Genomic DNA, 15,000 nt, shown 5'->3' with positions numbered 1-15,000 from the left:
CCAGTGGCTGTCGAGCGGCAGAAAAGCCTTCGCAGGCGCCTCCGCCGGCTCTCCCTCCTCCTCTTCCTCCGAGGGGGCGGGCGTCTCGCGCCGCAGCACCGGGGCGACGGCGTGGCGTCCCCGCCCGGAGCCCCGGCAGACGGAGGGGGCCGCTCGGACCCCGGTTCGCCCGCCACTGCCGACGGCAAGCGTGAGAGAGGGCATCTCCTGGACGAGGACGGGGGGGAGGGGGCAGAAGAGCTCCTCGCCCGCCAGCTCGGGGGTGAGGAGGGGCATGTCGGCCCCCGCCGCGCTCCACCGCAACAGGGGCGGGGCGGCGTTGCGCCAGTGCGCCGGTGCGGGGAGCGGGCCGGGGCCGAGGCCACTCCCCATCTGGTCTGGCTCGCCGCTCGCGCTGTAAAGTGCTTCTGTGGTCAAGTTGTGATGGTTGTGAGGTGGGCGTGTGTTGCTAGTGTCGTTAATGTCCGTCTCGGCGCCTTGACCCATGCCCACATTGGTTCCAGTGCTCAGAGTTAGTGTTGAGCTAAGGGTCTGGGCCTCTCTGAGCGAGGGACTGGAATTCGGGGCTCCAGAGTCAGGGGGCTCCATGAACACCTGGAGCCCGCCGGGGCAGCCCGCTTTGGGGGAAGGCGAGCCCGTCCATAGGGGCTCTGGAGGGGTGACCTCCATATTGCAGTCCTGAAAGGGTAGGGGGTTTTGCAGTTCAAAAGGGAGTGGCTTGGATATGCTATGGGGGGGTCCCGCCGTTTTTAAGTGGGCAGGTGTCGGGACAACGTCCGACACATTCTGGGGTCCTTCAGTGACCCGGGTGAGTGCTGAACCTGAGTTGCCCTGCTGGGGGTCGTTGGGAGGGGGTGTGAGGGGCACTGCTGCCCTTGTCCCTGGTTGTGTGTTGCCGGGTGATGGTGAAGCGGGGGAGGGGTCGGGGCGAGGGGGGCGTTGTGGCTCAGCGTAGGGAAAGGTCAGGAGGTCGCTCTCCATCCTGTTCACCTTGACGACGCACATCTGCCGGCAAGGACCTGCTGGAGATGGGAGGAGAGGACTCGCTTAACAGTCAGGCAGGTGAAAGGACACCTTACATAGAATGACACAGAGATAAAGGGTGGTACACTACGTACAGTATTGTTACTTATAAATATAGACCATCAACAAAAAATTATCTTAACAGTTCAGCCCCCTACACCTCCCTCTCCCGAACACTGTGCTTGCCAACATTTAAACTCTTAGATTTTATATAAAATTAATTATCATATTATTGTTATTAGAATGATTTACTAATTTCAATCTTTATAGATATAATCCTGATCATGTACGTGCCTAGTCAATTAAGTAATTTACTGGTAAAACAAGCTACATTACAGAGTGAAACCAGCTAGAGTACCACTGAAGAAAACTAATTTAAAGGTTCAATGACTCAGACTCAGCCAAATTCAACTGCTTGATTTAAGAAACACGCATACAGTTTTAGTCAAAGGCATGGCTCAATTGTTATGGTTATTTGTAAAACAACATGCAACATTCGAAATTAATGTCTACATTTTAGGGTCATCAATGATCAAGGTGATCAATGATTACAAATCTGTTGTTTTTGAACATATTAATGTAGCCATCCTTGAGTTGTGGATCACGCAGCATGCTTAGCCAACAGCTGCTAGCTAGCCACCTTAAGCCAAAATAGCTCATGACTATTACATTTATGGTGACTTATCGTGGTTCAGATGTTAAGGATTATTATGGAGAAAATGTTAAAGAGAGGGAACAATGATGAAGGGCCCATGCCACCACGAAATAATGGGCCAATCAGGGACTGCGTTTTAACTGCTGTTCTCGCCCCCAGTGGGGACGCAGGCCCTGATTGGTTCCCGTAGTTGATGCATGAAAATGAAATACAGGCTGTTGGCCAAAGTCTCCCGATGCAACGAGTGGTAAGGTTAGTAGAATAAACACAGCCATTAAGTGCAGTTATTGCAGAAATAGATTCATTAACAACAATTAAACAAGAACAAGAGTATGGACTAGCGGAGTTTCTCTGAGAAAAATATGTTTTTGCTGTTCTTCCGACTGGATTTGGCAAACGTTTCGTTACGTTGGCTGAAGGAGTCAAGTACTCCCACCTATTGAAATCGTTCTGGTCCTGATTTTTTTGCGAGGAAGTCTGGGTTCCAGGCTACAAGCAACACAGAAGATGACACATGGTGACACAAGTGGTTCCTGTGTTTCCACCGGTATTCTGGAAAGCAACAATGACCTCAGCCACGACAACCTCAGTGCAGGTATGTGACAAAAGTGGGGCAAATTGAAGTGCGCTGTCATAGTAGTATAGTTATAATAATAGTTTTTCTGTATATATCCAAAGAGCTTACCTGTACTTTCGTGCATGTGATGGAGGCAGAATAGTAGTCAAGAGTATTCACTGTGATATTGCATATTGTTACCATATATATGATGACACGATACGTTTCAATTTCCTGTTTAAGCAGGCCAGAACAGTCTGAAGAGGCACTATAAAACACTCAGAAACAAGAAACCCAATCCAAAAACCCAACCACGGCTGGCCCAGCAAGGCTGCTCAAATGTTGGACCTCGAGTTTGAGGCCAGACGGGCCTTCGTCAATTCTGGTGCAATGAAGGAAGAAGACAGACCCACAAGAATGTAGGAGCCTCCACGCTTCCAAGACCCCCGGAATGTAGGAGCCTCCATGCTTCCAAGACCCCCAGAATGTAGGAGCCTCCACGCTTCCAAGACCCCCAGAATGTAGGAGCCTCCATGCTTCCAAGACCCCCAGAATGTAGGAGCCTCCATGCTTCCAAGACCCCCGGAATGTAGGAGCCTCCACACTTCCAAGACCCCCGGAATGTAGGAGCCTCCACACTTCCAAGACCCCCGAAATGTAGGACGTGTCCACGCTTCAAACACCCCCAGAATGTAGGACGTGTCCACGCTTCAAACACCCCCAGAATGTAGGACGTGTCCACGCTTCAAAGAGTTGATAGAGTTGATAAACCTTCCTCACTGGGACTGTTGTGTTTCATCCTGGACGGCACGAACAGCAAATATGTTGAAGAACCAAAGTGCAGATGGGAGAATTCTGTGCCGAGGTGCAGCTCTATGGCGTGTGGAAGAAAGTGCTGAAGACCCCCCTTCAGCTTGAATCAATCAAGTCATCTTGTATTGATTTTAATATTTTGGCATTTTTTGTACACTTCCAGTCCCTCACTCAGAGGCCCAGACCCTTAGCTCAACACTAACCCCGAGCACTGGAACCAATGTGGGCATGGGTCAAGGCGCCGAGACGGACATTAACGACACTAGCAACAGACAGGACGCACCGGCATACTTTTTACTCTTTTTTGTTTGTTTGTTGAACATACTTCGGAACTAGCAGAAAACATTTCACTGTACATTGTACTAGTATGATTTTTTTTTTTTTTTTTTACATTTATTTTATATACCCCTGATAACGTGTGTGTGTAAATTTTCCTTTCAATTTGTCTTCAGTGATCAATAAATGTTGACAAATTTCACTGCAGTCCTGTTTGTGGTTTCACTAAAATCTAGGCATGTAACGATGCCTCGCGATACAATTAAAAGTCGTTTTTTTTGTGGCACGATTCAAATCGGTGCAGATGAAAGAGCATTGCGATGCCCTTTTTTGAACAGCAGAGTGCGCCACCTACTTTTGACTTTACTGCGTGAAGCGTCACTTATTTCTGACAGAACGAGAAACATGACAGCGGCAAACATGGATGTATCGAGTTCGAAATCGAAGATGCACCCGCAAGTTTCAAGTCAGATGTGTGGACGCATTTTGGCTTCCCTGTTTTCAGAAATGAAAGTTAACAGACAAAACAAAAACAGCATGCAAGTTAAAATTTGTCTGCAAGTTCATCTTGTAAAAAAATCGTGATAAAATCGCATCGTCAACCCTGCATCGTGCATCGCATCGTGAGTTGAGTGAATCGTTACATGCCTACTAAAATCAGTTTCCTGTGTTAAGATGTGTGCTCTAGGATTAAGGATTAAGTACTAGTTTTAAGTAAAATGTGGGTTTAGCCATACTGTACCTATTTCAAGGTAGAGCCAACTTGTTTCAATTAACTGCAGTCATACTCTAGTAGTATTAAGTTGTGTGCTAAAATTAAGAATGCAAAAATATTTAAATGGCATTTATTAGCCAATAGTCAGTGTTTTTCATTTCTTAGTGCTGTTACAAATCATCTTAAAACCAGCATTTTAAACTTTTGAATGCTTATCAGAGCCTACTTATTTCTAGACTGGAACCAATTTATTTCAGGATTACTTATAAATTATCTTGCTGCATGGGCATGGATAATTTCATTAGTATTTTTCTTCTCAAATTGTGTTTATGTCTTGTTTTTTATCCTTTTTTTTTTAAGGACCACAGAACAATCTGAACAGTTCACCCCCCACCACACACACACACACATCGGTGCATTGGGACCTCAGGGCACTACATAGATAATATGGGCTGGTATACTACATGTTGTTACTTAAATTATATGTAAATAAATCTACTATATTTATTAAAAAAAACATACAAAAAATATCAGAACAGTTCATCGCCCTCCAAAAACACACATGGACGCAAACCAACAGAGCCCCAACACACACCTAAGAACCCAATAGCAGGAACAAGTCTCAAACACACTACCTTCTGCCTCCACCAGTCAGGCTCTTACCAGGGAACTGGAGAGAGTTCTGATTCTGGTTAAGATGGGTGCTCCCCTCCTCTTCTTCCTCCTCCTCTTCTTCCTCCTCCACCTCCTCCTCTACCTCCTCTGCCTTGTCCTCCTCTCCTCCCCTGGCCCCACAGTCGGTCCTGCGGACCTTGGCCCCCAGGGGCTCCCCCAGGCCCCTCCTGCGCCTGCCCAGAACAGAGGGGCCTTCCAGGGCTACCGGCTCCTCTGTGGTCCTGAGACGCTTGGAGCGCGTACGGGAGTGGGGGAAGCTGAAGGAAGGAGAGAGCGAGGGAGGGAAAGAGAGAGGATTAAACTGGGAGGAAAGGAGAGTTTGTGTGCAGATGCAGAAATAGCCCAGGGGAGAGGATCAGGCGGTGGGCAGCAGGCCAGGAACACAATCCGGCTGTGTGGTCAGGCGCAGACCTACTATCACTTCAAATGGCATTTGTTCACTTTCAAACACTCTTATGTTAACTAAAAGGCAGCACAGTCACGCATGTTTAAGTTAATATTATTTGGATTAAATGCTTAAATTCTGTGTGTAGGCTTGACGTCATTGGACTGATTTGCCTTTGAAGTTTTTCAGTGATTTCCGCGATTACGTCTTCCGTGTGAGGAAACGGCTACGCCGACAGTGATTTTAAAAAGGCCTACACAGATAATTTAAGCGTTTAATCCAAATAATATTAACTTAAACAAGCGTGACTGACTGTGGGCCTTTAATTTAGCCAAATCAGCTCAAAGGACTCGACGGAGAAGCCTATAAAAGCTAATTGAGCCTGGTTTCCTCCAGCGGAGGAGCCAGGTGAGTTAAATCAAGCGCACTTTTTCATACGGCGGGGTGTTAATGTTCTAGCAGGCTGACCTGTCATTGGTCGATTTGGCCTTGCGCGGTCTCTGCTGCCAGGTCTGCAGCTCGGGGGTGGAGGCGGGCGTGGGCCGGGTGTGGTCGAGGGGGGCGGAGTCTTTGCCTAGTTTCCAGACGGGGTAGCGGTCAGGCTGGAAACGCTTGACGAAGGGATCCATGGAGATCTTCACCATGTCCTTGCTGCATGAACACTGGAGGAGAGAGAGAGAGAGAGAGAGGGAGAGAGAGAGAGAGAGAGAGAGAGAGAGAGAGAAAGCGAGAGATAGAGGAAAGAGAGAGAAGGAGAGAGAGAAAGAGAGAGAGCGAGAGAGAAAGAGAGAGAAAGAGGAGAGAGAAAGAGAAAGAAAGAGAGAGAGAGAGAAAGAGAGAGAGAGAGAGGCAGAGAGATCTTGGAGCTTGATGTGTAATAATTCCAGGTAATCTAATGGAGAAGGATTCTTTATAATAAACACTACAGGAAAATGACCAACTTCACGGGACAGGCCAAAAAAACCGAACCTAGCACCTCACCGTCGACCAAATAGACGTCAAAACCCAGAAAGGAGAGGCTGCCGTGACCTCATGAACGCAGCTCACCTGGGTGGCCACCTTGCCGTAGTCGATCCAGCGGATGCTGGCGAAGTTGGTGGACTCGGCGCAGTTGAAGCCGTGGTTGAAGCCGGCGTGGTAGCCGTAGGGGAACGTGATCATGAACTCCCCCGCCTCCTGGGTGATCTGGGGAGGGATGGGGAGAAGGGGGGGAGACAGAGAGAGAGAGAGAGAGAGAGAGAGAGAGAGAGAGAGAGAGAGAGAGAGAGGGAAGGAGAGGGAAGGAGAGACACGGAGAAAGCGTGAGGCGACTTAACGACGTCCAGGCGGGCGGCGGGGGTAAACGAATTCAGGATTGATTGGCGCCGACAAGCGGGCTGACTGACAAAATGAGGCTGAGGGCCTGAAGGTCCCCCGGCGCGTGACGTTCATTCTTGAACTGAGTGAGGCGGCGACGATCGCCGAGGACAATCAAATTACGGGCTAACCCAACCACCTGTCAGAGCCTGCGGTCGTACCACTGAGAAGAGAGGGGGGGGGGGGGGGGGGGGGTAAACCCCTGCGACAGCTGCGCATGGTTGATCCTCCTGCAGATAGTGAAAGAGCGGGGGGGGGGCGGGGGGGTAATCCCTCTCTTAAACCCTCATCTCTGGCGGGCTGTCCCGTTTTCCCAATACACGTCCGTCAGTGCTGCTTAATCTCCTTTCATTTCGTTAAAACTGAATGAACAAAACCGCAATTTGTAGGTTAACTCAGTGTGTGTGTGTGTGTGTGTGTGTGTGTGTGTGTGTGTGTGTGTGGGTACCTTGTCGAAGGGGATGCCGTACTTCTTCAGGATGGAGGGAGAGATGAGAGTCATCTTGTGACGGAGGAAGGCGTCGCAGCCTTTAAAGCTGTTGGGGAAGAAGCCTGAGGGGAGAGGAGACGCACATAAAATGGATGCCATGAACACACACACACACACACACACACACACACACACACACACACACACACACACACACACACACACACACACACACACACACAGCCTACAGTTGGGACCAAAGCTAGTGGCAAGGAGGTTCTAAGTTTGTAGTCCCCTGGCAGTAATGTACTGTCCATGCATTTGTAACTCTTACCTTTAACTTTTACTAACACCCATTAAATCTTATTGAGATACATAATCTTGTTCCGCTGGCTCGGCAAAAGGCCAAACGTCAGTAACGAGTGACTGGGGCATCCGTGACCTCACAGTTAATAAGGGTTCAGTACCTGTAGCAAGACGCTCCAGTCTCTTTCCATGCTCCGGGGGGACAGCATACCTGGTAGCAACAAGCCAGAAAGACAGACGCCGTCAGTACAAAGTGTGTGTGTGTGTGTGTGTGTGTGTGTGTGTGTGCGTGTCGGGGGGGAGGTTATGTTCATTAAGGCTTTGGTGTGTGACTTGCTCATACACCTACACTGCTATGGCTTAGTAAGACACATTACCATACAAGGCGGTGAGAGTGAAATCCTTCACAGTTCACCGGTGCGTTGCAAGACTGACCCCTAGTGGCCGGTTTTGGAATCATTTTAGTACTTTGTGTGCTGAATCCGGTCCACTTCCGCCGACTATTAAAAATCCCACAATCACAGTGGTCTTCATGGAACGCTAATGTGCTCAACTGAAGTCTTTCTCTCTCGACCGCAAAACCTTCCTTGGGTTACAGGAAAAACATACTCCCACGAAGTAACCTAAAACCATTCAGGGGGATGTAAAAATATCCCCTGTACAGCGTCCTTTACCATGGGGTTATAATCCGAGGAAGAGATCAAACGTTGAATCTTGAATTCAGTCACTCAAACACTTTTTAAGCACAGCGACTTTGAGCAGGCTGCTCCGGGAGGTAAGGGCGCAACGCAGAAACAAACGAACGTACGAAATCAAGTTTTGATCCGATTGGAACCGGCCCGGTTATTTCCACCCTCCCGAGTGGTCTGGCCTGGTTCTGGCCTGGTTCTGGCCTGGGTCTGGCCTGGGTCTGGGGCGTTTCCGAGGGGGCAGACGCAGAGCGCCCTGGAGAGCTCAGTCGTGGGACTCCCCGGCCTTCCGTCTGGCTCACACCCCCTGACCCTCCTGTCTCCCCTTCTGCGGCCTGTGGCACTTCTAGCTTTACTCCCTCTCTGTTTCCGCACACACACACACACACACACACTGACTTCTTAAACCTCTCTCTGTCTCGTATCCCAGCGGGCGGGGGGGGAGGAGAGAGCTTTGCCCCGGGTAGGTGAGTGGAGCTGGGAACGGAGCTGCTCTCTAAGCAGCTCCCCTCCAGGGATGAGCTGTCAAAATGGAAGGAAAGGTGAGAGGTGTGTGTGATTGTGCGTGTGCTTGGGGCAAGAGACAGATAGGTGTGTGTGTGTGTGTGTGCGTGTGTGTGTGTGTGTGTGTGTGAGAGAGACACCAATCCGCAGAGGGGCCGCAGGGCTGCCTGCTCTAATGAGCAGAGTTGGCTCCGGGGGGAACGGACAGAGAGAAGGGGAGCGAGACAGCCCGACGCTGGAGGAAGAGAGGAAACTCTCCTCTCCTTCCTCGCTCTCCTTTAGCAACTTCCTTTCTCTCCACCTCGTCTCCATCGCCCCCCTCCTGTCTGTTCGCCCGGTTGACAGCACCACAACCAAACTACATCCAGGGTTTCTTTGATCCACGATCGCCCCAACGCACAGGCGCAACCCCCTGCACCCTACACCCTACACCCCGGCATGCACCCTACTCCCTACTCCCTACTCCCTAACGTCCTCTCACCAGGACTTGGGCTCTCCGAAGTGCAGGTAGTTGATGCTGTAGAGGTCCATGTCCTCCGTGTGCCAGGAGAAGGAGGTCTTCCACATGCCGAAGTAGAGGTAGGGCGTGTTGACCCCCTGGATGGACACGCCGCAGTCCTCCTCGATCACGTCCAGGATGGAGTTGAGGTGCCCGATGTTCCACTCCTCCATGTCCTGGGGTAGTGGGAAGGGTGGGTAGGAGGGTTGGGAGGGAGGTGGAGGTAGAGAGAGAGAGAGAGAGAGAGAGTAAGAACGCAGAGATGAAAACGGACTTGCGACGTCAGATGGCGGGAAACGGCAAGCGAGAGACGGCGCTTTGCGAGAGACACAAGGACAGAAATGGATCCCGTCTTTCAGAACGGGGGGAGGAGGGGGGGCGGGGCCCACCTCGTCGTAGAGGCTCCCGCTGACGTCGGCTCCGTAGATGGGCGACACGAAGGTCAGGTTCTTCCAGTACTTCCTCTCCAAGTCCTCGTAGTTCAAATAGCGAGGGGTGCAGTACCTACGGCAACAGGCACAACAGACGATAGAGGGTTAGGAGGGCCCCAAGGCCCCGCGGAAGATAAGTCCTCTAACACAGTTTTCATCACACACACATTTCATCATTAATGCATGTTTTTATCTACCTGCCCGGGGACTACGGGTGAAAACTGGCTGGCAGCGCTAACGCGGTCACATTTGCATAATGCCATTCGTCCAGTCAAATGAGTGCAGCTGGGGTTCGTGATAAAAAAGCCCAGTGAGCGTCTTATGAGAGGCGTCCCCGGGGGGGGCTGGTGGTCACTGACTTGTCGCTGTTGGCCAGCCGTCGGAACTCCTGCACGGTCAGGGCCTTCTTCTGGATGTTGTACTGGGTGAAGAGGCCCGACTGGCCGGCCACCATCTGCTGGATGGGCGCGTGGATCACCAGGTCGTCGATGTCGTCGTAGCTGCGCCGGGGCTTCCAGCCCTTGGGAGGGATCACCTGGCGGACGGGGGGGGGGGGGGGGGTTGGGGGGGACACGGGGGAAGGTTAGAGCTCTGGGAATCACGGCCGACCCCTCCCATCCCGGTCGCAAACTCTTTGAGCCGCTCTCTCTCTGGCCGGAGGCTGCAGTCCTTCAGGGCCAAAACCTGTCGGCGCAAAAACACTTTCCTTCCGAATGCAACTGGCCTTGTCAGCAAGGCACGAAACCCCCACTGACTGTCTAGTTTCTACATTTTTGTAGATTGTGTAGCCTATTGTCTATTGTATTTTATCACTTTGTTATTGTATTTTGCACTGTCCTGTCTAGTTCTTGCACTATGTTTATATTATTATTTATTGTCATGCACCAAGGCAAATTCCTCATAGGTGCAGGCCTACTTGACTAAATAAAAATCTCAATTTGAATCTTATAAGAGTGTTCCATTGGTTCTTAAGCGGACATTTGAAGTTCCCCAACTCACATTAGCAGATGGTCTAGGTACCCCCCCCCCCCCCCCCAAACACCTTAACTAGGCCGACAGTCTCATTAACCCCGGCAATATGTCCTCCTTTCACTCACAACCCCGCCCCTCACACACAGACACACACACACACCTTGGCAAGGCCGGCACGGTGCGCCCCCTGGGACTCCATGTGGACCAGGTACTGGTTGAAGTCCCTGAACTCCTCCATGGTGGGCCGGAAGGTCATGATCTTGCAGGTGGGGTTGGCAGGGCCCGCCATCCTGCCTTCTCTTCCTCACCACCCGGGCCCTGGAGGGAACATCCAACACAGGGACAAATAACATCAACAGTCCCGTCCTATTATATTACATTCAAGCACACTCTATTGTATTCAGTCCGCCATTGCATTTTATGTCATTGCACTGGCATTCACAGATAGATGTGCTTTACTTATCCCCGAGGGGAAACTATTGTATTCATTAGTGAGATTGAAGAGTGAAATGCTGTACTGCATTTTACAAACCTCCGGGCAAATTGGCACGCATTTACAAGTGCAATCACAAGTCAACACCTGTCGGTACTTCCTGAATGAGAGCTTTCTGCTATACACACAATGGCCACAAGATGGGGTGCGAGTGCCATAAATGTGACGCTAGGCTTCTCTCCCTGATGCTTGCGGTAGGCTATTTCTTTGGGTTTGGGAAACCCAACTCCAAATTTACTTTGTATGGGGACAAAGGACTGGGTTGCCCAGTTTTAGAAATAATCTGATTTAACAAAGACATGCGTTCATTCAAAATGCAATACGAGGGCTGGCCAACAGAATGAGATAAAGTCTAAGTTATGTAACTATATATTATATATATATATATACACACACCTTATACCTTTAAAAATAAGGTAATAAAAGTTAAAAAATAAATGTGGAGTATTGGGAAATATCCATACATCAAATTATTTTATTTATTTTATGGTCAGTTAAGAGTTCATCAAAGACGTATCATCGGAAGTAGTGCATTGATTTGATATAGTTTAGCTATTAAACAAGGGAGCTTAGCTTTTAGCTTTCTCCTGATGGCATAAGGGACAGATGCTAGCCTGATCTTTGTCTGACTGAGCTAGCTTCGTTCTGTTGTGATGCTGAGCAATGGACAGACAGACAGTGGGGATATTGATAACAGCTAACGTTGGCTAGCTACCTAGCAGCTAACCTGGCAGCGTTGACTCATCGCTAGCGGCGGCACTCCCTGCGGATAAAGTCATCATTTCAATGCATAATTCATTGCACGATGAACTGGCTTACTAGAAAAGAGTTTGCTCGTTTGAGACAACAACCAGTTAGCGGATATAAAAGTCAGCCGAACCAGCTAGCTACGCTAAGCTAGCAGCATGCAAATCAGCTGGCTTTCACAATGCAAGGAGAGGAGGGGATTTAAATGCCCCTGTGATGGATAGTGTCTGCTAGGCCCGTAGCTAGCCGGCCAGCTATCCGACTAGAAGATGCATAGATGTCACAAAAAAGATACCTTTAGCAAAGCGAATGACCCGAGTATTAAAGACTTTCCATGCATTTCGGGCTTAGCGACATCGTTTCTATTCACAGCGCGTGCAGAATCAGAGAGGGCGCGTGCCAACTTTAAACCACCGTTAGCTGGTCCGTTGGCTAACTCAGCTAGCTGGTCCGTTGGCTAACTCAGCTAGCTGGTCCGTTGGCTAACTCAGCTAGCTGGTCCGTTGGGCTAACTCAGCTAGCTGGTCCGTTGGGCTAACTCAGCTAGCTGGTCCGTTGGCTAACTCAGCTAGCTGGTCCGTTGGCTAACTCAGCTAGCTGGTCCGTTGGGCTAACTCAGCTAGCTGGTCCGTTGGCTAACTCAGCTAGCTGGTCCGTTGGCTAACTCGGCTAGCTGGTCCGTTGGCTAACTCAGCTAGCACACACAGCTAACTCAGCTAGCACACACACAGCTAACTCGGCTAGCGCACACACAGCTAACTCAGCTAGCACACACAGCTAACTCAGCTAGCACACACAGCTAACTCAGCTAGCACACACAGCTAACTCAGCTAGCACACACAGCTAACGTTAGCCACTTAGCCTATTTAGCTTAGCCAGCTACTGTTGCTGCCATCCACGAAAATAGACCCCAGCTAATGAGGTGGCGCGGAAAGGCATAGGCATGAATAAACTGCGTATACCATATTACATCTGTCTTAAGGTAATGCAACCTACCTTTGATTATGATAAAAATGGTGTCGACTCGTATTGTTTGTCGCCCAGCTGTTTTCACATGACAGCTGGTTGTTGGTTCTTGCGTTGACAGCGTCTTCTTCTCGGGTTGGGCCCAGACATGGCAGGATGGATCCTGGGGGATGCTGCCCCCTACCTGTACACTCATGTGCACTTTGTCAACATTTTGACTTCGATAATAATGCTTGAATTATGATGACATTTGCATACAACCGCCTATTTGACCTATAAGAAATATTAGATTATACTTAATTACTTTAAACCGACATTTAATTATCTTTTTCTCTCTCCTTTCTGCATTGTTCAATTTGATCTGCAATCAAGTTTAACTTTATTAAAATGAGAAATGAGTGTGCAAGCTCAATTTCTCTTGGGATAGTTCTGTCCATAGGTAGGAGAGATACTGGTGCGTATGTATCTCTTTCATGGAGAGGGGGGAGAGAGAGAGAGAGAGAGAGAGAGAGAGAGAGGAGTGGCATCTCTCTGTGCAGTGCCAGTCCGGATAACCGGGGAGCGACTCGCCCATGACTTTCTGCAAACATGGCTGCACAAGATGAACTCAGTAAGTTTCTAAGTGGCTTTATGTTGATCAGTAGCACGTTAGAGTCATTTGAGTCTCTAACCTTGAATGATAAGTCCGATGCATGATTTGACTTATTATTTCAGTCGAAACGTACGTGGTGTGAGCGATAAACGCTGATTTGCTGGGTAGCGCAGGGACATTGCTAGTAACGTTAGCCAGCAGAGCAGGCCGTATGCCCAGTCATTGTCAAAATGAAACTGCCTTCCTCATTTCAATAGACTGACGATCAACATGCATAGCTATGAGATCTAGGTAAAATGACAAGTTCAGTCCTTTACTTCTCTTGAATACGAGTGTCATGGTGAATCGTTCGCAACAATTAACCAGCCAAATCATGAAATGCGTTGAAGAGGCTAGCTAGCTTAGCTTGCTAGCTAGCTAGAGCTAGGCATACATGCCATGCCAATTTAAGCCGGGTGGTGCCTTGGCTGTGTGCTAACTACTGTAGCTGCAGTACCACTGTAGCCAGCTAGAAAAGGTAACCTAGCTAGTCGAATCAACCCATAGGCCAGACATCATCAAACTTGTATCTCGTCCGGTACCTTAAACCAAAACTATTTAAATACCAGTGACACATTCTAGTGATGACAGATTTCATAAGGTGGAGGCCATTTTGCCTGTCCGGTGCAGTTGGGAAGCTGCATCATCAGTTCAAACTAAATAAATCAACGCGACTTTTAGTTATTCTCTTCAATTGCTGCTTCTTGCTATCCGTTAACACTATAATGTTCATTCATTTTTTGCTTCCTAGTCTGGAAAAAATGTACAGGATAGGTTACATGGAATTTTAAAGCAGCATTCAAAGGACAAAATGTATCCACCATGATTGTCTATGCCAACCTTACTGTTAAATTATATAGATATATTATAGGCCTAAATAACTATGGACGTTGGAATGACATAACAATGAACTTGAGAATGACACCATATGGGAAACAAGACATATTCCTGAAAATTGCTTTGTCATCATCTGTTAAGTGGCCAACCCTTTGTGTGTTTCAGATCAGCTGGAACGAGTCTTCCTTCGCCTGGGCCATGCAGAGACAGACGAGCAGCTCCAAGACATCATTTCCAAGTTCCTGCCTCCTGTCCTTCTCAAACTGTCCAGCGTCCAGGAGGGAGTGAGGAAGAAAGTAAGGACATGATTGTTTATCCAGCTTAATGGATGTGTGCAGTCATGGTACAGTAGCCTCACTGCTCCGTCTCCTTTGACAGGTGATGGAGTTGCTAGTGCACCTGAACAAGAGGATAAAGAGCAGGCCTAAGATTCAACTTCCTGTGGAGACCCTGCTAGTGCAGTACCAAGACCCTGCGGCCGCCTCCTTCGTCACGGTAACAGACCACCCCGTTCACATTCAAGATAGAAGGAATCCGACTTGGAGGAACTAACTAGAACCAACATGGCCGACATTAGAAATTCCAATCCTCCAACTGGAATTTGCAATACTCTTTATATAGGTTCTGGTATGGATACGTTACTTCTATGTAATGCTCTGTGGGGTTTTGAATTGAACCCAGAACTACAGTTTTGACCTGTATTTTAATATTTTTGTAGAATTTCACCATCATCTATATCAAGATGGGCTACCCTCGTTTGGAGGTGGGCAAACAGTGTGAGCTTGCCCCCACCCTGCTCACAGCTATGGAGGGTAAACCACAGCCACAGCAGGACAGGTGAGGAGGGCGCACACACACACACACACACTCACCCCCTTACCACTTCTGTCCAGTGCCCATTGGACACTGTATAACTGATTTGTGTATCATCTTATTTTCCTTTTTTATAACCTCTCTCCGCCCCCCCCCTCTCCTCTCCTCTCCTCTCCTCTCCTCTCCTCTCCTCTCCTCTCCTCTCCTCTCCTCTCCTCTCCTCTCCTC

The 15,000-nt window shown here is 49.0% G+C and overlaps 2 protein-coding genes across 2 annotated transcripts in view; one reads left to right on the top strand and one right to left on the bottom strand.

The window, feature by feature from the left end:
* Positions 1-12,604, bottom strand: part of kdm4c (lysine (K)-specific demethylase 4C) — a 27,305-nt gene extending 14,701 nt beyond the window's left edge. The window contains exons 1-11 of the mRNA XM_084454644.1: positions 12,522-12,604; positions 10,446-10,603; positions 9,673-9,848; positions 9,272-9,386; positions 8,865-9,058; positions 7,352-7,401; positions 6,903-7,006; positions 6,146-6,283; positions 5,567-5,760; positions 4,702-4,970; positions 1-1,022 (exon numbers count right to left, since the gene is read on the bottom strand). The exon at positions 1-1,022 is cut by the window's left edge and continues 1,173 nt beyond it. Coding sequence (XP_084310770.1) covers positions 1-1,022; positions 4,702-4,970; positions 5,567-5,760; positions 6,146-6,283; positions 6,903-7,006; positions 7,352-7,401; positions 8,865-9,058; positions 9,272-9,386; positions 9,673-9,848; positions 10,446-10,574 — 2,391 coding nt within the window. The 5' untranslated portion in view covers positions 10,575-10,603; positions 12,522-12,604. The remainder of the gene's footprint in view (positions 1,023-4,701; positions 4,971-5,566; positions 5,761-6,145; positions 6,284-6,902; positions 7,007-7,351; positions 7,402-8,864; positions 9,059-9,271; positions 9,387-9,672; positions 9,849-10,445; positions 10,604-12,521) is intronic.
* Positions 12,605-13,046: 442 nt separating this feature from the next.
* ecpas (Ecm29 proteasome adaptor and scaffold) overlaps positions 13,047-15,000 on the top strand; it is a 22,680-nt gene continuing 20,726 nt past the window's right edge. Inside the window, exons 1-4 of the mRNA XM_084454596.1 lie at positions 13,047-13,101; positions 14,125-14,255; positions 14,338-14,454; positions 14,678-14,796. Coding sequence (XP_084310722.1) covers positions 13,080-13,101; positions 14,125-14,255; positions 14,338-14,454; positions 14,678-14,796 — 389 coding nt within the window. The 5' untranslated portion in view covers positions 13,047-13,079. The remainder of the gene's footprint in view (positions 13,102-14,124; positions 14,256-14,337; positions 14,455-14,677; positions 14,797-15,000) is intronic.

Source organism: Borostomias antarcticus, assembly GCF_949987555.1.
Source record: "Borostomias antarcticus genome assembly, chromosome: 20".
Taxonomy (NCBI): domain Eukaryota; kingdom Metazoa; phylum Chordata; class Actinopteri; order Stomiiformes; family Stomiidae; genus Borostomias; species Borostomias antarcticus.
This window is presented reverse-complemented; position numbering and strand designations above follow the sequence as displayed.